Genomic DNA, 23389 nt, shown 5'->3' on the forward strand with positions numbered 1-23389 from the left:
CGACCATGATAAAAGATGATTAATATTCCGGATTTTTTTATTCTAAAGATATAAATTACTATACTATCTGAAAGTTGAATATTTTCGAAAATAAAATATGTAGATTATATTATATTCGTAATTTAACTATAATTCTCGAAACCCATTTTAATCTACCTAAATAATAATTTAATACGTATATCTTTTAAAGAAAAGTATAAGAATTAGTTAACATAAGATTCATTATAACAAACGAGTTACAAATTAGTATGATCATTTTAAAGTCTAATCGTATTTTTGCAAAAAAAATACTTAGCCAAATAGACCGACAATAGAAGTGTGTATTTCGAGAAATAAAATCCTTCTTATGGAAACGAATTATTACTACATAATAACCTTAATTTATACTTTATTACTAAAGAAAAAAGAAAATGAAAGAAAACTAATGCTTATCACGTTTAACATTCAGTAAACTAATTTAAATTGCAAGGTCTACTCTAAAAGAATATTTATAAACCGTATGGTATAAAACTCGATGAAAATTTCATTTCAGTAAAAATAATAATACGTGTGTTACGCATAAAGGATGCACAAAATCATTGAAAATGCATCATAAAGTTAAAGATAAAATTTTTCTTCTCGTCATCTATCAACCCCCAACCACTTTTTCTCCTTGTCCTTCACCACCCTTATCTCCTTCAACCCTCTTCCTTCCCCTACCTTTATATTTCTACTTCTTTTACACCCTTATTCCTCAGACAATATTTTTCTCCGAACCTTAAATACATTTTTTAACAGCTCGGACTCCGATCACTTGTCATATTGACCTGAACACGAAGGGAACGCAATACTACACGATAAATGCATGATTAATAAAGAAGAACCGATGAAACTATCAATTATGACGATTCGTCGAGCTATAGCATCATCGAATATTCTAAAGACGTATTTGAAACATCTCCTACGAAAGGACTTCAAAATGCGTAAGCTATAGTTTTCTACGTGGTTAACACTTATAGCTGAAATCCTTGCACCGTAAAGATATTGAGAAATTAACTAAACAAAAAATTCATATCTGGAATCTAATTATTAAATTAAAAAATACTATAATTTTTTATACACATATATATATGTTATCGAAACTATTCTCTTTACAAATCACTTTAAAACATTATTTTTTATATGTGACTCTATGATTTCTTATAATTTCTATTTATTTATAGATTAATATTTTTTTTACAGATTCGTGTGTATACGCATGAAAAATTATTTTATAACATGTTACTGATGCAAATACTGTCCGATAATTTCAAATATTTTTGGTAAGATTCGTAATAAATTACTGAACAGAAATTAGTAAGATAAAATATGGTTATCCTATAAGATCATGAGATGTTTTATTTAGGTAATTAAACTAATATTAACACTTGGCTGATAAACCATAATACAAAAGTTTCTTCCATGTGGATTACATTCTTGATTGGAATGCCCAAACAATGAGAACATTTGGGATCTTTTAAGAGGAAAGATAATGTAATCGAGCATTCAATTATACTGTCTAATACCACTCACCGCGTTAATACTATTCACCATCATACTACAAAGGGTAGAACTCTAATATACATTAGGGTGTTATAGATTACTTTGCCGAAAACCTGTCAGTAAGAAATGTGATCTGTGATAATTGCGTATCTTAAAGAAGACCATCCTTTGTCTTAAAGGATTAGACTATATTGTGCGTTTAATAATAGAAAACTAATTTACCGCATCGATGATTGGTTGTTGTTTGATAAACATTTCTTTTTAACTCAATATGATACATCACGTTTTTCTCTTTCATGTTACGTAATTTCACTCAATTTTATTGCTAAAAAATGATTCTAAAGTTCGTATTCGCAGTTAGAAATATTTTTTATGATATTTAAATGATCAATTACACTTTATTCCAGCATCATATAAAATTAAGATCTTTTTGGTATTTAATTTTATTAATATTTAAGAAAAAAGATTTGTTAGATATTTGTAATATCGGCAATGCGTGTCGGTAAGTTAGCATATTGTAGTTACAACTAGTATGATGATAGAGTAACCACGAGGGTTATGGCAAGCAAAACATAGCAAATCGCTTAGAATTTTCTACGACAGAGGGATCTTTTAAGGATATTCCACCCTAAAAAATAACTATTCGAGTGTCAAAGTATCAATAAATTAAAAAACAGAATAAAATTTTGTCTAAAATAAAAGTACCTCATACATCGAGATTATATATACATTGAAAAAATGTTAATTTTAAAAAAAATCTAGGCAAGATTGATAATCATTCTCGTCAGAAAATCTCAGCGACTTCAAAGAGCATGCGCCACGCATGATATTCAACAGAAATATCATGCGAAATAGGATAGAAACGAACAAAAGAATCAGTTCTTGATAGGAAGTTGTCACAAGAACAAACATGAACAATCGTCGAGGTAGTTCATTGATTGAAAATTTGTTCACCTTATTTTTTAATTATTCCTAACAATCTTCCTTCATTTTTTATTTTATTGAAATTCTTGATCATATGATAATAATGAAATAATCAAAATTTAACGTCAACGCGATTAATCTGTAAAGTGAATATTGTGAATTTTATTTATTTTCTCTCCTTTTTTCTCCTTGAATTCGATGCTAAATCTTCACAGATTTGAATAATATATTATACTGAATAGTACTTTCGAAATTACTACTGGTTATAGTCACGCGATCATGACCACCAAATATGTGATTCTCAATAATTCCTGTATTTTCCGAAATCATTGCACACTTTATAACTGAAATCTAATATAATTATACTAATTCGATGTATGTTAACAAAAGTTTGGCAAGTCGAATACAGTTGCGGATGGAACTTATACACGATGAAATTTATTGGAATTTGGCCGGAGGAAAGAAGGATCGATCGAATTTCAAGCTACAAAGTTTTAATAGGGATTGCCGTCATCACATTTTTCTGCACTATACCTCAATACTGTCAGCTTTATATAGATCGACATAATTTCGACTTAGTTATGGAAAATTTATCGGTAGACAACCTAAATGGAACTATCTCGATCATAAAAATGATCTTCTTTTGGTCAAGCGGGGAAAGTAAATAGAATTTTTTTATATCGATCACATATCTATCATATCAATTCAAGATCAAACATAATCTAAAGTTCTATTAAACTGATATTTAAACAATACTTTCCAAATATGTATCAATAAGATTTATTTTTAACAAAGTATAATTCAATAAAAGTAATTAAAAGATTATATACAGTATAATTCTTTTAATAAAATGACAATTAATAGAAACCTAAGTAATTAAATCAAATTTTATTATTTTTCTCACATTTTCATACATATTTTTAAATATCATTTTGATCGTAGCAATAAAGGGTCTCCTTTCCGCAATGGAAGTAGATTGGAAAGAAGTGTCATCGAAAAAAGAAGAACAAAAAATGATGAAACTCGCGAGATTAAGCAGAATTTTAGCAACGAGAGCGACCGAAATAAGTTATGCACTTATCTCGGTTTACATTTTAAAAAAATGCGTCGCGATACATAACGAAGGTCGAATACTATTTTTCCTATCGTATTATCCATTTAATTCAATGATTACTCCAATGTTTGAAATTACGTTCGTCGGTCAAGCGATTGGTACAGTTTATTTTACAACAGTATATACCGCAATTGATACTTTCTTAGTAATGTTGATCCTTCACGTGTGTGGACAACTTTCGAGGCTACAAGAAGATCTGATTCATTTAAATTCTACTACAAGAGAAGAATTTCACAATAAGTTAAGTTACATCGTAAGAAGACACGATTTTTTAAACAGGTAATTGTTAATTAATTATAATTTTTGAATCAAATATAAAATTAATGAATTTTTTCCAAGATTCGTCGACACGATTGAGGACCGGTTCAACATAATGCTACTTTTTCAAATGATTGGTTGTACGCTGCAATTATGCATGGAATGTTTTCAAGGGCTTAAGGTATTATTTTAATAAGCCTAAAAGATTCGTCAACAACAATTCGTTAATTAAAAATATTATCACTATTATGAATTTTTTAGTTAATGGCTGGGGAAGGTGAAAAAATGCCATTGATAGAAATGTTTTTTTTCGCGTTCTACGTCTTCTATGTTCTACTTCAATTATATCTATACTGCTATGTCGGTGAAAAACTTTGGACCGAGGTAAGCCAACATAAGTATTTTCAAAAAATTTATTACGCATAAAGTATGAAAATTTCAATTATAAGTGTGTCCCTTTAAGAGTACTGAAATTGCTCGTGCTGCTTACGAATGTAAATGGTATGATTTATTACCCCATGAAGCTAAATCACTGATATTGATAATCCGTCGTTCACGATCACCTTTATGTCTAACTGCAGGCAAATTCTGTACCTTTAATCATGAACTTTATAGTAGCGTAAGTAATCATTATACTTAAATGAATAAAAAATATTATCTATAAAAACGAGACTCCTGTGTATACACTTGATTTTTATATTACAGGTTTTGAAAACATCAATGGGATATTTGTCTGTTTTACGTACTACAATGATGAAAGATAATTAATATTCCCGATTTTTATTCTAAAGATATAAATTATTATACTATCCTATAGTTAAATATTTTCAAAAACAAAATACGTAGATTATATTTTATTCGTAATTTAGCTATAATTCTTGAAACCCATTTAAATCTGCTTAAATAATAATTTAAAACGTATGCCTTAAAGCAAAGTATGAGAATTAGTTAACATAAAAATGATTATAACAAACGAGTTATAAACTAGTATGATCATTTTAAAATCTAGTCGTATTTTTGCAAAAAAATACTTAGCCAAATAGACCGACAATAGAAGCGTGTATTTGAAGAAATAAAATCCTTCATATGGAAACGTATTATTACTTTATAATAACCTTAAAATTTATATATTTTATTACTAAAGAAAAAAAAAGAAATAAAACTAATGCTTATCACGTTTAAAATTCAACAAACTAATCTACATTTCATGAATTACTCGAAAAGAATATTTATAAATCGTATTGTATAAAATACGATGAAAATTTCATTTGAGAAAATAATAATACGTGTGTGTTATGCATAAAGGATGCACAAATTCATTGAAAATGCAACATTAAATCGAAGATAAAATAATTCTACCTGAAATATATTCCACCCTTGATAATCTCCTTCACGTCTTGTACCTCCCTCTCCTCTTCGATTCCCTCTTCCTCCGCCTACTCTTATGCAATTCTACTTCTTTTAAACTCTTATTCCTCAGATAACATTTTTCTATAAAACTTGAATACATTTTTTAACAGTTTGAACTCCGATCACTCGTTGTTATGTCGTGAACGCGTAAGTGCACGTAATACCACTCGATAGATGCATGATTAATAAAGAAACAACCAATGAAACTATCAATTACGACAATCCATTGAGTTATAACATCATCGAATATTCTAATGACGTAGTTGAGACGGAACTTAAAAATGCGTGCGCAATGTGCGCTCAAGTTTTCAACGTGGTATACACTTATGATTGGAATCCTCGCAACATGAAGATCTTAAGATATTAATTAACCAATAAATTAATCTATTATGGAATATCTTGTCCTACAAAAAGTACACTTTTTTTATAAAGGTATATGTATGTTTTTTATATATGTTTTTTTACTTTATAAATCACTTTAAAAAATGTTTTATATTTGACCACGTTTCTAACTATTTTTCGGTTTATGTTTTTTTTTACAGATTCGTGGATATATATGGAAATTTTTTAACAACATATTACTGTTCCATGTGCTATTCGATGTTTCCAAGTATTTTCGGTAAGATTTTTTATTAATTACTGAAACAAAAATTAATAGATTAACATTTTTTTCTTTAGTCTAAGACAAACGTAATAACTGCAGCTATAATATTGTTAAGTTTCTTATTATTTTAATAATTAAATTATTATTAAAACTTATCTGTGTGTGATCGACCATAATACAAAAATTTACCCTTATGTGTATTAAATTTGTAATTAGAATCCCAAAACAATTAAAACATTTGGAATCTTTTAATAGGAAAAAAAATTTAATCGAGCATTCAATTACTCTCAATGCTATTAACCATCATACCACCAAGGGTAGAACTCTAATATACATAAGGGTGTTATAAATTACATTGTCGAAAATCAGTCAATGGGAAAATTTGTATTAGCAGTTATAAATATTTTGTTTTTTAAATGATCAATTACTTTATTCTAGCATCCTATAAAATTAGGATCTTGTTGGTATTTAATTTTATCAATATTAATGAGAATATTTGTCAGATATTTGTAATATGCAATGCGTGTCGGTAAGTTAGCATATTGTAGTTGCAACTAGAATGATGATAGAGTAACCACGAGGGTTATGGCAAGCAAAACATAGCAAATCGCTTAGAATTTTCTACGACAGAGGGATCTTTTAAGGATAATCCTCCCTAAAAAAATAACTATTTGAAAATGCTAAAGAGTATAAATAAATTATAGAACAGAATAAAATTTTGCCTAAAATAAAAGTACCTCATACATCGAGATTATGTATACATTGAAAAAATGTTAATTTTAAAAAAAATCTAGGCAAGATTGATAGTCATTCTCGTCAGAAAATCTCAGCGACTGTAAAGAGCATGCGCTACACATGATTCAACAGTAATATCATGCGAAATAGGATAGAAACGAACAAAAGAATCAGTTCTTGATAGGAAGTTGTCAAAAGAACAAATATGAACAATCGTCGAGGTAGTTCATTGATTTAAAATTTGTTCACCTTATTTTTTAATTATTCCTAACAATCTTCCTTCATTTTTTATTTTATTGAAATTCTTGATCATATGATAATAATGAAATAATCAAAATTTAACTTCAACGATTAATCTGTAAAGTGAATATTGTGAATATAATTTATTTTCTCTTTTTTCTTCTTGAATTCGATACTAAATTTCGTGAGATTTGAATATTACATTATACTGAATAATACTTTCGAAATTGCTACTGGTTATAGTCACGCGATCAAGATCACCGAATATGTGATTTTCAATAATTTCTATATTATCCGAAATCATTGCACACTTCATATCTGAAATCTAATATAATATTATTAACGCGATCTATGTTAACAAAAGTTTGTCAAGTTGAATACACTTGCGGATGGAACTTATATACGATGAAATTCATTGGAATTTGGCCGGAGGAGAGGAGACTGGACCGAATTTCTAGCTACAAAATTTTAATAGGGATCGTCTTCATCATTATTTTCGTCACTATACCTCAATACTGGCTGCTGTATATCGATCGACATGATTTCGACTTGATTATTGATATTTTATCACTGGACAGCATTAATGGAACAATCGCGTTTATAAAAATGATCTTCTTCTGGTCAAGCGGAGAACGTAAATACATTTCATTTATTTCGATTCCCTTAATAAATATCATGTCAAATTAAAATCATATAATTTTAAGTTATACCTAATTGTTAGCCAATGTTCAATATTTAAAACTTGTTTTCAAATTATGTATCAATAGGATGTACCTTTAGTAGAATTCAATTCGATAAAGTTAATTAACAATTGACATGCACTATTATTTTTTTAAAAAACATAACTAAAAATACAAACTCGTACAATGCTATTTAATATTATTATTTTTCTCATATTTCTATACTTATATTTTTATTTATTATTTCGATCAAAGCAATAAATAACCTGCTATACGCAATGAAAGTAGATTGGAAGGAAGTGTCAACGGAAATGGAAGAAAAAAAAATGATGAAAATCGCAAGATTTAGCAGAAATTTAGCATCAAGAGCAACCGAACTCTGTTATGCCCTTATCGCGGTTTACATTTTAAAAAGATGCTTGTCGATGCGTAACGAAGGTCGACTACCATTTTTCCCTTCGTATTATCCATTCAGTGCAATGTCCAGTCCAATATACGAATTGGCGTTTGTCGGTCAAGCGATTGGTACTATTTATTTTACTACAGTCTACACAGCAGTTGATACTTTCTTAGCCATGTTGATCCTTCACGTGTGTGGACAACTTTCAAGGCTACAAGATAATCTGATTAATTTGAATTCTAATACGAGACAAGAGTTTCAGAATAAGTTACGTTACATCATCAGAAGACACGATTATTTAAAAAGGTATTTGTTAATTAGTTATAATTCTACAATCTCAATTGTAATATAAATCATTTTTATTTTTCAAGATTCGTTGATACGATTGAGGATCAATTCAACATAATGCTTCTTTTTCAAATGCTTGGTTGTACATTGCAATTATGCATCGAATGTTTTCAAGGACTTAAGGTATTGTTTTAATAAGATTAAATGATTCGACAACAACTAATTCAATTAAAAATATTAACATTACTATGAATTTTTTGTTTAGTTAATGGCTGGGGAAGGTGAAAAGATGCCATTGATAGAAATGTTTTTTTTCGCGTTCTACGTGTTCTATGTTCTACTTCAACTATACCTATACTGTTTTGTTGGTGAGAAACTTTGGACCGAGGTTAGAAAACATCAGTAATTCAATTATTTATTTGCTATAAAGTATGAAAATTTCAATGAAAAGTATGTCATTTAAGAGTAACGAGGTTGCTCGTGCAGCTTACGAATGTAATTGGTATGATTTATTACCCCACGAAGCTAATTCACTGATATTAATTATCCGTCGTTCACGATCACCTTTTCGTCTAACTGCAGGCAAATTTTTTACTTTAAATCATGAACTTTACAGTAGCGTAAGTAATCATTATACTTAAGTGAATGAAAAATCTTAGCTATACAAAACGAGACACCTGTACACACTTGATTTTTATTTTACAGGTTTTGAAAACATCAATGGGATATTTGTCTGTTTTACGTACCACAATGATGAAAGATGATTAATATTCCCGATTTTTTTATTCTAAAGATATAAATTACTATACTATCCTAAAGTTGAATATTTTCAAAAAAAAACAAAATATGTAGATTATATTTTATTCATAGTTTAGCTCTAATTTACTAAACCTATTTAAATCTACTTAAACAATAGTTTAAAACTTATGCCTTAAAACAAAGTACTTAACATAAGAATGATTATAACAAACGAGTAACAAACTATTATAATCGTTTTAAAGTCTAGTCGTATTTTTGCAAAAAAATAAACACTTAGCCAAATAGACTGACAATAGAATTGTGTATTTCAAGTAATAAAATTCTTCGTCTAGAAACGTATTATTATCACATCATAATTTGATTCTGCTACGAATCAACTGCAAAAGTAAATTTTTAATTATGTACTTTAAATGATACAAAATTAAATTTATCGCTACTTAATTATCCTGTAAAATTAGGTTTTTTTTAGGTATTGAGTTTTGTCAATATTAAAAAGAAGATTTGTTAGATATTTATAGTATCGGCAATGCGTGTCGGTAAGTTAACATATTGTAGTTGCAACTAGTATGATGATAGAGTAACCACGAGAGTTATGGCAGACAATAGATAGCAAATCGCTTAGAATTTTCTACGACAGAGGGATCTTTTAAGGATAATCCTCCGTAAAAAATAACTATTTGAAAATGACAAATTATCAATAATTTATACAATAAAATAAATTATTTCCAAAACAAATGTATCTCACATGTATCGAGAGATTGTGCATATATTAAATATATTAATTTATGAAAGAATCTAGGTCGGATTTAAAAAATATCTAGGTAGCCATTCTTGTCAGAAAAGCTCAGCGATTTCATAGAGCATGCGCCATACATGATTCAACAGTAATATCATGCGAAATAGAAAAAAATGCGAACAAAAGAATCAGTTTTTGATAGAACGTTGTAACAAGAACCAACATGAGCATTCGACGAGGTAGTTCATCGATTTAAAATTTGTTTACCTTATTTTTTAATTATTTCTAATAATTTTTCTTTATTTTTTAAATTATTGAAATTCTTGATTTTATGATAATAATGAACGGTATTACAAATAATCATAATTTAACGTCAACGCGATTAATTTGTAAAGTGAATATTGTGAATATCATTACTAAGTTTACTCTTAGGGAAGTTGTTTTTTTGGACGGGTTTAATTAAGATGAACACAATATTTATCCGTTGAACGTTTCGTCTCTATTTGAGACTTCCTCAGCAACTTGATAGTTATGTTCATAAGTCAATATAACATCATTTTTATTACAGTCATAAGTTTTCACTATCTTATAAATAGAGTCAATTTTTAAGAACGTTATTCTACTATAACTTTTCGAACACTACTAATATCATTTATTTTCTTCTTTTGTCTCCTTGAATCCGATACTAAATTTTGTCAGATTTGAATAATATATTATACTGAATAGTACTTTCGAAATTGCTAGTAATTCTAGTCACGCGATCATGACCACCGAATATGTGATTCTCAATAATTTATGTATTTTCCAAAATTATTGCACACTTCGTACATGAAATCTAATAATGAGGTTACATTAACGTGCTCTATGTTGACTAAAGTTTGGCAAGTGGAATACGCTTGCGGATGGAACTTATTCACGATGAAATTCATGGGAATTTGGCCCGAGGAGAGAAAATTCGATCAAATTTCCAGCTACAAAGTGTTAATAGGGATTGCCTTCATCATCTTTTTCTGTACTATACCTCAATACTGGCTACTTTATATCGATCGACATGATTTCAACTTGATTATGGAAAATTTATCACTGGACAACATTAATGGAACAGTCGCGTTTATTAAAATGATCTTCTTCTGGTCAAGCGGAGGACGTAAATACAATTAATTTAATTCATAATCTCTAGGACGCCATGTTCAATTTTATCGCACATTTAGATTTTTTATTCTTTTCAATAAATCTGCAATATAAATTATAATTTTCAATTACCGTGGTGTGTGTAAAATATTGTGACTAATAGAAATAATATTAACTATAATTTTCTTTACAAGACATGAATATAATTTTTTTTAAAAAAGTAATTAGAAAAGTACAGTTAAAATAAATGCACCAATAATTAAACTCGTTACAACGGCTGACTATTTTTAAGGAAAACGTGAAAAATAAGATTTTTAGACTAATTGGAATCTTTCAAAAAAAGAAACGATAAAATTGTGATAGAATGATATAGTACATTTATTACATCTTTTTCGAAAGACCCATCCATTGCCAACTGCAAAATATCTCATAGATTTTCTTTTTTGTTTTCATTAAATCATTATCAAAGCCACTTAAAAAAGATATCTGAAACTACTAAACAATGAATTGAAACAAATTTCATTATTTTCTATAAAAATTAACTTTTGACTATTTTCGCATTCAGGAAAACGCGTGTTTAATTTTATCTGTAATGATAGAGTTAAAAATCTTATTATCTACGTTCCCTAAAAAATGGTCAACGATTGATACGAGTTCAATTACTGATATCATTTTCCTAAATATACGTTTACGTGTTGAAAAGTTTTGAGACAACGTCAACAACTAAAAGTGAGTTTGGCCGAACAACAAATTCTTTCTATGTCAGACTCAAAACTTTTCCACCCACCCGCGTAAAGAATCGTTACTCTTTGCAAATATTTTCTTCTTATATTGAAATCCTGATTTAAATTTGTCATTATCACTAAAGAAATAAAGGATCTTCTTACCGCAATGGAGGAAGACTGGAAAGAAGTGTCAACAAAAGAAGATGAACAAAAAATGATGAAATATGCAACGTTCAGCAGGAAGATAGCAACTAGAGCAACTGCTATCTGTTATGGTATTATCGTGTCTTATACTGCGAAAAGAATTTTATCAATGCGTACTCTTGGTCGGCTTACATTTTTTCCTTCGTATTATCCAATCGAAACAATGGACAGTCCATTGTTCGAATTCAAATTCATCGGTCAAATGATAGCCACAACTTATTATACCGTAACGTATACATCTGTAGATACTTTTCTAGTAATGTTGATTCTTCACGTGTGTGGACAACTTAAAAGATTGCAAGACGAATTGGTTAATTTGAATATCGGTACGAGTAGAGAATTTCAGAACAAGTTAAGTTATATCGTCAGAAGACACGATCATTTGAACAAGTAATTATAATCAGTATGTTATTAATTAATTTGAATATTATAATCATGAGATATAATGATTATATAATTAAGATACATGTTTTGTTAAAGATTCATCGATAAGATTGAGGACCAATTCAACATAATGCTACTCTTTCAAATACTTGGTTGTACTTTGCAATTATGCATGGAATGTTTTCAAGGACTTATGGTAAACATTTTAAAAATATAAAATAAACTTGTCCATGCACACATTTATATATATGCATCTATTGTCTAACAATTTTTCAACAGATTTTTAATTAGGATAAAATTTGTACAAAAATTTAATATCAAATAATAATTATTTGCAATATTATTAACATAATTCACTAAAAAAAAAAAACGGCACGTTACTTTCTATCTACACGAAAATTTCAACTATTTAAAAATTAATCAAATCTATTATGAATTTCAGTTAATGGTCGGAGAAGGAGAAGAGATGCCATTAATTGAAATTTGCTTTTTCGGTTTTTACATCTTCTATGTTTTACTTCAATTATACCTATACTGTTACGTCGGAGAAAAACTTTGGACCGAGGTGAATAAAATATTGTAATACAAAAAATGACTTTGTTATAATGAAATATGATAATACCGAATAAAAGTGTATCCTTTCAGAGTACCGAAGTTGCTCGTGCTGCTTATCAATGCAATTGGTACGATTTATTACCTCACGAATCCAGATCACTGATATTAATAATCCGTCGTTCACGAGAACCTTTGCGTCTCACTGCAGGAAAATTCTGTACTTTGAATCATGAACTTTACAGTAGCGTAAGTAATCCTTTCGTATTACTAAACAAACAATAAATAATTGTTTGGTATATCTAAGGAAATAAAAAATCGTAATTAAAAAAAATACGATATATCTGTAAATTGAATTTTTAATTTTTCAGGTTTTGAAGACATCAATGGGCTATCTATCTGTTTTACGTGCAACGATAATAAATGATGAATGAAACTTCGTATTTAATTAAAAAACCATAAACTGCTATACTTTCTTAGAGTTGAATTTTATAGACACAAACAAAATATATAATATATACGAATATATATGATGTTTTACCTCGTAATTTAATTGAAAAAAATTGATTAAATCGTAATCATGGCAAATTTTGTATATTTTAATTTAATTTCTCGTCACTCTTTTTCCCCATATCTAAAGACTTATTTTTATATAATGAATTTTAACATGTGGATAAATATACTTTATGAATAAGTCGAGCAATAAGTTCGACGTCTAGGAACATACTACTCCGAAGCCAAAGATTTCCGACATGAAATTAATAAATCATGGATATGGTATTACGGGTCGCTTTTGTCAGGGCATGCGCCATGAATGTTACCGAACTTATGGTCTTCCAAATAAGAAAGGAACCACTCGGAAACAGTTCTTGATAGATGGTTATAGCAAGAGCCTTAGATGGATAAAAGTCGAGGTATCAAATTTCTGTCGAAAATTTTCAAAATACTTTATTGAATATTAAAAAGTTAAAAATTAAAAAAAAAATTTTAAAGAAAAAAAAAAAAAAGGAAAGATTTTGATTAATAACAAATGATCTAAACCCGTACCGATTTTTCTAAAGATCCTCTAAAAAATAAAGATACCTAAGATCAATGAATTAATTAACAGTGGAGATAAAGAAAATTTCGCACGTTGATTACGCTTGTGGGTGGAACGTCTACAGCATGAAATTCATGGGGATTTGGCCAGAAGAAAAGATGATTAATCCATCGGAAAACATTAAGGTTTTTTCCGCGATTTTTTTCATGTTTTTCTTCGTAAGTTTGCCGCAAACGATTAATCTATTCTTCATCTGGGGTGACTTCGATCTGGTCGTCGAAAATTTATCCATGGACAACATGACTATCTCTATTGCGATCTTAAAGACAATGGCTTTTTGGTGCAGCGGAAAATGTAAATAAGAAGTTTTTCTTTATTACAAAAATTGAATAATTTCAATTTTAACTAATAAATCCAAAAAAGAAAAAATTCGAATTAATTAATTGTTTTTTTTTCATAATTGTCGAAGCTCTGAAAGGTTTGTTAAATATCATGGAAGAAGATCGCAAAGAAGCTACGAAAGAAGAGGACGTCAAAAGAATGATGACGGTTGCTACAATTTCAAGAAAAATCACCATAACGGCCAACATAATGTGCAACAGTCTCGTAGTCATTTATGCCATAATGCATTTGGCAACAAATTATACGAGCGTCCGTGGTCTCTTCTTTCCAGCTTATTTTCCTTGGGAAACTAAACCCACCCCAAATTACGAGTTTACATTTTTCGGACAATTGATGGGATCATTCTATGCTTGTGCTACTTATTCCGTAGTTGATACTTTCGTTGCTACTTTAATTTTACATGTTTGCGGACAGTTGGCGAATCTGAGACACGAGTTAATAAATTTGCAAAGTAAAACGAAGGAAGAATTTCAATCTAAATTGGCACACATCGTGAAAAAACACGATTACCTTAACAAGTGTGTTATGAAATTGAATAATTAAAATTATTTTTAATGATCAATGAATCAAATTAGATCTAATTGAATTGTATTTCTTTATTTTTTTAAGATTCACGGAAACAATCGAAAATTGTTTCAACATGATGTTGCTGATTCAAATGTTAGGATGCACTATAACTCTCTGCTTGGAAAGTTTTCAAACGCTCGAGGTAAAAAAAAACAAAATATATACATAAAATATAAAATAATTATCTATTATATTTGTTGTTCTCTAAATTGTCTTAAGTCGGTAACCGGGGAAAAAGATGAATTCTTTTTACTAGAACTAGGATGTGCTGCATTTTACGTCTGCTATATCCTAGTTCAACTTTATCTTTATTGTTACGTAGGAGAAAGACTTCTTTCAGAGGTAAATTTGGTTTTATTCTTAAATCAAAAATATTTATAATATTTCATATCAAATAATCTTTCTAATATTATTTATTTCTCAAAATATAAAAAAAAATAATAATTTATCTAATTTGTGTAAATTATAAAAATTACTTTGCGTGAGATGTTAAACACGATTGAATTTGTAAATAATTTTTAAATATTGCATTTTAGAGTACAGGAATGGCGTCGGCGGCCTACGAATGTGAATGGTACAACTTATCACCGAACGAAGCAAAATGTCTTATACTGATCATGCGTCGTGCAAGATCGCCCTTGCGCATTACAGCTGGAAAATTCTGTTCCTTCAATCATGAACTGTTCAGCGAAGTAAGGAAAGAAAAAAAACATGTCGCCGATTTACCGATCTTTTACCATTTCGATTCAATTCTAAATCCCTACATCAATTTTAAGTGTATCATTTTAATAAATTAATCGAATTTATAATGAAAATAACAAATTTCTCAATTGTTCAAAACATCAAATAAATTCTAAAATTTCAAAATGTATCATTATAAAATAAGTTAACGAAATCGGTAATATTTAGATACTAGAAAAATAATTTCAAAAACTATGCTTCAGGTCGTCAGAACATCAATGGGCTATTTATCCGTTCTCTATGCAGTAAAGAGCGAAGATTGAAATTAAATTGACAATAATCATTATGACAAACGAGTAATAAAACTATTATATAATTATTATACAGTGTAATATTTATATTTTTCAAATAATTCCTAGACAAACAAAATTAATATCAGTAATTATGTATTTATGAAAATATTATAAAATCATTCAACCTCTCTGAAACGTCTCATTTTATCTTCCCAATCCTAATATTCATACTTTCTCGTTAAAAACTAAGAAGAAGAAAATATTCATTAGGCTAAATAAAATTCGCACATAACTGTGTATTTATTTAGATATAAAATCCTTCGTTATAATAGATCATCCATATTTATCATAAAACATAAGAGAGAAAAAACGAACAAATATCATCGGGCTAAAAAATCAACAAATTAATCTAGATTTCCTATTAGAATATCAAGGTCGACGAATAAAAAGAATAGTATATACATGATATCTATAAACCATATAATAAAAAATTCGATCGAAGTTCCACGTCAGAAAAAGATAATGCGCGAGTTGCGTCTAAAAGATCAGGAAAAAGGTGGAGCAGAGGGGGAAGGGGAGGGAGGGAGGACTAGAGGTTTAAGAGAGTGAACAGGTATCCGTAAATATTAAAATCTTCGAAAGCGCAAGTTGCAAGAGTTCATCGAATATGCAACAGAAAGTTGAAGATAACATTTTCGTACCTACTAATCCCCTACCCCCACCCCAACCCCCAACCCCCCCCCCTTTCCTATTCTTATTTCTTCGACAATTTTATTCCTTATACTACATTTTTCTCCGAACCTTGAATACATCTTTTAACAGTTTGGACGTCCGATCAATCATTATAATGTTATGAACGCGTAAGTGCACGCAATAGTACTCGATAAATACATGATTAATGAAGAAGAATCTACGAAGGTATCAATTACGGCAATCCGTCGAGCTATAGGATCATCGAATATTCTAAAGACATAGTTAAAGCATCTTTTACGATAGGATTCGGAAATGCGCGCGCAATACGAATCATCCTACTTGTCTCGTAGGATTTTTCTTCTTCTTCTTCTTCTTCCTCCTTCTCCTTCTCCTCCTCCTACTTTTCCATATTGCAGAATTTTAATTCAAGAAAGAAAGAAAGAAAGAAAAAAAAAAAAGGAAGAAGATAAGGAAAACTTTTCTGCTTGATCTATTTAATAATTTACAAATGTGAGAATCTAACACGCCACGAAGTTTATTCTCGCGTTTGCGCAGACGTAGCCTTTTCTATTTTCCTTTACTACTTTTTTTTTTCTTCTCCTTTTTTTTATTCTTGCCATTCCTTTCATTCTGCATTCTTTTCTTTTCTTTTGCTTTTTTTTTTCTACGCGCGAAGGATACCTTGTTGTGCTTAAGTATATCATTCCCTTTCAAGTATTCACGCAAGTTTTTTTTTGTTGTTGTTGCATACACGATTCGTCGGGATTCTTGTGCTTTTCTTTTCTTTTCTTTTTCTTTTTTTATCGCATTAAATAAAAATTCTTTTCGTTAGTATTCCTCATATCGTATCCTCTGATCCGAACAAAAGTTCATCTGACAGATTCGATTCGTAAATAACATAACAAAGTAAAAAAGAAAAAGTAAAAAGTTTTCATTTTAATCGTCAAGTGACAACGAACGCTTCCATCCAGCATATAAAAGTTTTCACTCATCAAGCTTTCACCATTTATTTCCGTCAACGTTCGAAGAAGAAAGTTACTCTTAAGTGTACGACTACTATATACTGCTATTCATTTATGAACGAAACGCGAGCACGAGACATAACAAATAAGCATTATTAACGACAAATTACCTGCTCGTACTATCTATAACATTCTCACAATGGAGAAAACAAAGGAACGTTTCATGGTGATTATCATCCCTTCTTACCTTTCTCACTTAAGTGATTAGATACACGCAAGTAAAATGCACGACTTCACGCTTTTTTAACGAGAAAGCATAAGCACGCGACTCTCTGTATATAAAAATGCTGTTTTCTATTGTCACCAATGTCATTTTACTTTTAACTATACTACGCGACACAACTTAACTTGTCTACTTTACTAACTATACAAAAAAAATCCTATTTTTTCAATCTCTTCTAACATAAATTATTATAAATTGTTTTTTTTTTTTCGTATATTCTTATATATAATATGTTCTTGATCGTTTCAATAGTTTTATTTGTCTAATTAATTATATATTCTCAATTTATATTTATATTTATATTTTTCTGATAATATATTGTATACGTTTTTTAATTGTTAATAAAAGTTTCATAAAATATTGGAAATATGTTCGTCGATAGGAAAACGTTTGGAATAATTCTTCTGTTGGTTTATACTGTAGTAGCACGAAATACGGATGGTCAAGATTTTCGTAAAGAAATTAATAACAAAAAGGGTGGATCGATGTTAGCCGAAATTGCTAAGGAATTTATGCAACGATCTACTACTACCAGTCAGGTGAGTAAAATTAATATATTTATTTTATTTTTCTGCGAATTTATGTGGAAAGAAAGGGATACTAAATTAAACAAAAAAGAAAGCTAACCAGTGTAAGCGAAAATGAATAAACTACATATATGTTCGAGGTAATTAAGTAAGAACAATTTAAATGTGTACAAAAAATTATAGGTATTTATCCATAATGAAACAAATTTAAAATTGCATAATGATTTACTGCTTTTCAATATGTCCACCATCCCTTCGATATTGTTTCTTTTTTTTTTCAACGTTTTTCTGCAAACAACACTTTTAATAGAATTTAAGAGAAACAATTATTCTACATGAAAAAACGAATTTGATCAGGAAATCAAACTAATTTGCATGAATAAATATAAATCTGGCCAATAATACGTACAACATTTAACACGCACACACATCCACCAGGTTTTATTGTGAAATAAAAAACTATCGTATATTAATATTATATTATCATTCGAAAAGTTAAAAAAAAAAGAAAACAGATTGTCCAAGTCTTTGTTGAAATAAAGAAGAATGTTACTTTGCCGATATTGAAAAAATGTGTGAAAATATATTTATTTATTTTATTTTCTATAAAGGTACTGAATTTAAATTTATCTAATCTACTGCTACTCCTCGTATTAAAAGCTGTAGTTTTTGGTGCTGGATATATTGGAAATCATGCTTATAAGGGACGAGATTTAAACGAAGGTTCGTATATATGTGTTATATTTATTAAATATATAAATTCTAATTATATTTTATACTATATCGTAGAAAATGTAATATCCGAAGGAGAAGTTGCTTTGGCATTAGGTTATCTGATTGGTGATACGTGCCTGTATAGAGCAGCTTGCGAAGAACCACATATTGCAAAAGAATATTTGGGTGCTGCTGAAATGCTTTTAAATACAATGAAACTAATGCCACAGTATGTATATATTAAATTATTAATATAAAAATTAAATATAATATCAAATAATGATTTATATCTATGTATCTATGTACAGGACAGTATCCGTTGAACGTAAATACGAAAAAACGATAAATGAACTTCGAAAAGCTATCGAATACGGTACTACAAGTCAATGCCCACCGGAATATAACTGTAAAAAAGAAAATATCAAAGCTTTCTTAACGTCCGAGAAAAAAAAATAAAAACGTAAGATCTACGTACGATTTTTATAAATTAAGCGTATGTTTAATATAAAATATCCTAAATGTTAGCAAAAATAAATAACAATTATTCAGATGACATTTTAATCAATATTTATATATTGTATATTATTTTATTAAAAATCAAAATGCACGGACACATACACATATGTGAGTTCATTTCTATAATATTTATAAGTTAACACTCCCAGCACTTTATTTTTTCATTGATTTCCTCTAGTTATTATTTCTAATAAAAATTAAGCTTATTTAAACAGTCATCGAATTGATATTATTTGCAACAGAATGCATAACATACAAAATATAATATGCTTTATACCGAAAAAAATATCGTGTTCTCAGATCTCATCACGTGGAGGTTACCCGGTTCTGGAGACATAGATGATTCTAACTATTCAAATTACGACTACTCTACTATTACTTTTATTTCTAACTGAAAGTAATTTAATTACTTTGAAAGAAACGTAATTTCGCGTGAATTCAGTTATATGACTATCATCAAACACGTGAGTAATCAAATTGAATTGAAATAAATAATGCATTTAATGTAATACATTTTCTTGCAATGTTTTTATATTATTTATTAAAGAATATATTAAATTATATCAAATATTTCTAAGACAAAATATCGCGATTGTTCAAAATGCTACTTATAAAACCTAAAACTAAATATCAAATTCAACAAAGACTTTGTAGATTTAATTGAATTCATTCCATGATTATCTCATATACCACCATAATGTAAAAGCTTAAGCTAGAGCCCAATGGGAGTGCGTATCAAATGTTGTGACCAATTGTCTAGGCTAATTACTGAGACTAAAAAATATATAGAAAAAGAAAAGCGTATGAAACCTACACGCGACTAAAGTAAAACTTCTAAAGATTTTTACAATGACCGGTACCTCCGACCGGGCAATGTGAAGAGTGGTGTCCAGATTTTTTTTTTTTAGACGAGAGAGAGTATACAAATATTACTTATTTATAAAAAAAAAAGATACAAAAGCCTACATTGAAGAGCATGCTTTGGGGCACCTCCGACACCCTAATTCAATCACGTTTACATACCAATGCTGCAATCGGTTGCCAAAACATGTGATTATTGCCAAAATACTGGTACATACTAGCAGCTGAATCGTTGAATCGTTGAATTGATGAATCATTGAGTCGATGATTAATCTGCAAATAAAAAATACAAAATAAAATTAATTATATATCCAGACAAAACCATATTCGTCGATAAAGATCATCTGAACAGAAACATCTGATAATTAATTAATATATAAGAAACAAGTGCACGTTCAAAAAAATATGCTAAGTTACCTTTAATTACGAGGTCAAAATAACTTTTTCCCAATTTGTTGATAGTATTTCTCGAGACCACTGTTGTACCGATATATGGCGTTACCAGTTATATGTATGATCACCCTAAAAATTAACCATTTTTTTATCTATTATTAAAAAATATCGAAACATTAAAAATACGATGTTGAAGTACAAAATCAATCAAAATGTGTAAATGTTCGTTCAAAATTATAAAAATTAATACACAATGTTGCCTATCTCTTAAAATAAAATCGAAAATAAAGGTTATAAATAAAAATGGAAATCACCCAAAACGAGGCATTATTATATTCGATCGTGAATATCTTTTAAACCCAACAATATCTGGATTTGACAACGCAGCCTCGTGAAAATCGTGTTGTTAGCTATCGATTGATATATAATTTGAGAGTTTACGTTAGAAAAAAACGATTAATTACCTGCAATTAATGAAGACGTCACGGATCAGTGTTTCACTAACAAAAGTTGGTACACGAAAGGATGCGTTTCGCTATTACAACTTGTGATTTGCGCGAGTTGACGCATGCGCATTACGTGATCATCGATATGTTACACGAACTAATAAATATATTATTTTTTTAATCTTTTATATTGAAAAATAACATAGATTACAACATTAAATAGCAAAAAAGATCATTGAAAATTGTTATCGTTATTAAGAGAATGAACAAATATTTCTAATAAGGTACCTGTAATAAATTTCTGTCACAGCTTCCTAAATTTTCCCGCGATTTTATGTTCCTTACTTTCTCCGTTGTTCTAATTCGCGAATCAAACGCGAACTAATTAATCAAATGAAAAATATAGAATAATTAAAGAAATAATCTTTTCTACTGGTTAATATTTCTTGTAACAGTTTACAGAAAGAATAATATGTTTTATATTTTTTTACATTTTATATTTTTATACTTAATAAAAAATGTGTATTAATTAATTAATAATAGTATTTGATTTGGACTCGATCGCAGTAAAGAGTTCTTATAACTAATGATATACGACTTATTCTTTCTTTTACTTACACACATGCAAACATATAAACGAATCGAGCGTAGTAATACAAAAATTTAATCCAAATTTGGATAATACTGATGTACACATTTAAATATCTTTCTCTCTCTCTTTCTTTCTCTTTCTGTGTCTTTTTATTTCTCCCTCTTTTAGTTAGGTTAAACATTGTTCAATTAAAACATCTTTTTTGCTTACTTTTATTAATCTTTTCAAGTGATTTCTTTGATCCTTTAAGTGATTTTCTTGAATTCCTTCCTTTGACGTATATGAAGTAAAAAATACTTTTATAAAAGTCCACTTAATTAATATATTCAACGCATTATTAAGAGCATAATTAGAATAATTTTATTTTAGTTTTTTACAATTTATTTATCTCCCTCTCTTTTTCTTACATGTATAGATTAGAGTTGCAGAAACGAACGACAGAGGTCAGGTAGATATGTTATACTTCTATACCTAGTGGCGCTGACGAATTAGTTTTGATAATTCGCCTATTCACGCTTTTTACGGCTAGTAAACAATTGTTTATTATTTTCAAAGCAAATAATATTCCTTCAAAAAATTCAGTGAAACATGAGTTCCATCGGCACTGGGGTAAATATATATTCACCATTATTTTTATAATTTTATAATATTCTGTTGATATTTTAAAGAAAAGTGAATAATATAACCTCCAAATATTTCAGTATGACTTGTCTGCATCACAATTTTCACCGGATGGTCGCGTTTTTCAAGTAGAATATGCCCAAAAAGCTGTTGAAAATGGAGGGTAATATTTAGTTTAATAATTTATAAAAAATCAATTGGTGCATAGTACTGTTTAAACTGTGAGTAATGATCTGTCAATTTCAGCACTGTCATTGGTTTAAAAGGGAAGGATGGTGTAGTATTTGCAATAGAAAAACTTATTACTTCTAAGCTTTATGAGCCAGGTGCAAATAAAAGAATATTCAATATAGATCAACACGTTGGTATGGCAGTTTCTGGCCTTATTTCTGATGCAAGACAGATAGCAGAAACTGCAAGATCGGAGGCTGCTAGTTACCGTTCTCAATATGGTATAGGCATTCCTCTGAAGTACTTAAACGAACGTGTTTCTATGTATATGCACGCTTATACATTGTATTCCGCTGTGAGGCCTTATGGTTGCTCTGTAATTCTTGGAGCTCATGAATCAGATGGTCCCGCAATGTATATGATTGATCCTTCTGGTGTGTCTTACGGTTACTATGGCTGCGCAGTAGGTGAGTAATGATATGTAAACTATTAAAAATGAAATTAAATGCAAATAGTATTAATAGATTAATTTCTTTTTGTGCCATTTTAAAATCAGGCAAAGCGAAACAATCTGCAAAGACTGAAATTGAGAAATTAAAGTTATCTGATATGACTTGTAAAGATTTAGTAAAAGAGGCAGCACGTATTATTTATTTAGTACACGATGAATTAAAAGATAAACAGTTTGAATTAGAAATGAGTTGGGTAGGTGCACATACCAATGGAAAGCATGAACGTGTACCAGCAGATATAAAAGCAGAAGCAGAGGCTAAGGCGCGACAAGCAATGGTAGAAGATTCAGATAGTGATACTGAAGATATGTAAATTGAAAAAGAAATAATAATAACACTAAACATATTTTATATCGTAAGTCATAATTTAAACCTTTAAGTAAAAGCTTGAAAAATGGAATCGTCATTGTCAATGAGGGAGCTGAATAAAAATATCGCCTTGTTTTTAAAT

General features: G+C 29.0%; 5 protein-coding genes across 5 annotated transcripts; all 5 read left to right on the forward strand.

The window, feature by feature from the left end:
- Positions 1–2398: 2398 nt before the first annotated feature.
- Positions 2399–4711, forward strand: LOC106783979 (odorant receptor 13a-like). The gene is made up of 7 exons (XM_014743017.1): positions 2399–2447; positions 2836–3105; positions 3388–3838; positions 3899–3998; positions 4079–4201; positions 4281–4436; positions 4523–4711. The coding sequence occupies exons 1-7, from the start codon at positions 2432–2434 to the stop codon at positions 4583–4585; spliced, it is 1179 nt and encodes a 392-aa protein (XP_014598503.1). The 5' UTR covers positions 2399–2431; the 3' UTR covers positions 4586–4711.
- Positions 4712–7232: 2521 nt separating this feature from the next.
- On the forward strand, positions 7233–8942 carry LOC106783958 (odorant receptor 13a-like). The gene is made up of 6 exons (XM_014742983.1): positions 7233–7440; positions 7742–8192; positions 8258–8357; positions 8440–8562; positions 8639–8794; positions 8880–8942. The coding sequence occupies exons 1-6, from the start codon at positions 7413–7415 to the stop codon at positions 8940–8942; spliced, it is 921 nt and encodes a 306-aa protein (XP_014598469.1). The 5' UTR covers positions 7233–7412.
- Positions 8943–13864: 4922 nt separating this feature from the next.
- On the forward strand, positions 13865–15808 carry LOC106783972 (odorant receptor 13a-like). Its single transcript, XM_014743008.1, has 6 exons — positions 13865–14058; positions 14174–14624; positions 14716–14815; positions 14893–15015; positions 15210–15365; positions 15618–15808. Exons 1-6 carry the CDS (start codon positions 13911–13913, stop codon positions 15675–15677), a joined length of 1038 nt encoding a protein of 345 aa, XP_014598494.1. The 5' UTR covers positions 13865–13910; the 3' UTR covers positions 15678–15808.
- A 691-nt stretch (positions 15809–16499) lies between these two features.
- LOC106783960 lies at positions 16500–19712 on the forward strand. The gene is made up of 7 exons (XM_014742984.1): positions 16500–16507; positions 17248–17387; positions 18009–18124; positions 18724–18835; positions 18902–19055; positions 19135–19286; positions 19643–19712. Exons 1-6 carry the CDS (start codon positions 16500–16502, stop codon positions 19280–19282), a joined length of 678 nt encoding a protein of 225 aa, XP_014598470.1. The 3' UTR covers positions 19283–19286; positions 19643–19712.
- Positions 19713–22107: 2395 nt separating this feature from the next.
- On the forward strand, positions 22108–23388 carry LOC106783975 (proteasome subunit alpha type-3). The gene is made up of 4 exons (XM_014743010.1): positions 22108–22243; positions 22336–22418; positions 22502–22893; positions 22983–23388. Exons 1-4 carry the CDS (start codon positions 22223–22225, stop codon positions 23249–23251), a joined length of 765 nt encoding a protein of 254 aa, XP_014598496.1. The 5' UTR covers positions 22108–22222; the 3' UTR covers positions 23252–23388.
- The last annotated feature ends 1 nt before the right edge of the window (position 23389 follows it).

The sequence above is a fragment of the Polistes canadensis genome, unplaced genomic scaffold, assembly GCF_001313835.1.
Source record: "Polistes canadensis isolate GaletaPanama2010 unplaced genomic scaffold, ASM131383v1 scaffold_28, whole genome shotgun sequence".
NCBI classification, from domain to species: Eukaryota; Metazoa; Arthropoda; class Insecta; order Hymenoptera; family Vespidae; genus Polistes; species Polistes canadensis.

Coding starts and splice junctions, on each gene's coding strand:
- LOC106783979 (XM_014743017.1), top strand. Junction 3,839..3,898: donor AGACACGATTTTTTAAACAG/GTAATTGTTAAT, acceptor ATTTTTTCCAAG/ATTCGTCGACACGATTGAGG. Junction 3,999..4,078: donor AATGTTTTCAAGGGCTTAAG/GTATTATTTTAA, acceptor TGAATTTTTTAG/TTAATGGCTGGGGAAGGTGA.
- LOC106783958 (XM_014742983.1), top strand. CDS start 7,413: ATGATCTTCTTCTGGTCAAGCGGAGAAC. Junction 8,193..8,257: donor AGACACGATTATTTAAAAAG/GTATTTGTTAAT, acceptor TTATTTTTCAAG/ATTCGTTGATACGATTGAGG. Junction 8,563..8,638: donor GTGAGAAACTTTGGACCGAG/GTTAGAAAACAT, acceptor ATGTCATTTAAG/AGTAACGAGGTTGCTCGTGC.
- LOC106783972 (XM_014743008.1), top strand. CDS start 13,911: ATGTTTTTCTTCGTAAGTTTGCCGCAAACGATTAATCTATTCTTCATC. Junction 14,816..14,892: donor AAAGTTTTCAAACGCTCGAG/GTAAAAAAAAAC, acceptor AATTGTCTTAAG/TCGGTAACCGGGGAAAAAGA. Junction 15,016..15,209: donor GAGAAAGACTTCTTTCAGAG/GTAAATTTGGTT, acceptor ATTGCATTTTAG/AGTACAGGAATGGCGTCGGC.
- LOC106783960 (XM_014742984.1), top strand. Junction 17,388..18,008: donor GAAGAAAGTTACTCTTAAGT/GTACGACTACTA, acceptor TTTATACTGTAG/TAGCACGAAATACGGATGGT. Junction 19,056..19,134: donor ACAATGAAACTAATGCCACA/GTATGTATATAT, acceptor ATCTATGTACAG/GACAGTATCCGTTGAACGTA.
- LOC106783975 (XM_014743010.1), top strand. CDS start 22,223: ATGAGTTCCATCGGCACTGGG. Junction 22,244..22,335: donor TGAGTTCCATCGGCACTGGG/GTAAATATATAT, acceptor CAAATATTTCAG/TATGACTTGTCTGCATCACA. Junction 22,419..22,501: donor AAAGCTGTTGAAAATGGAGG/GTAATATTTAGT, acceptor TGTCAATTTCAG/CACTGTCATTGGTTTAAAAG.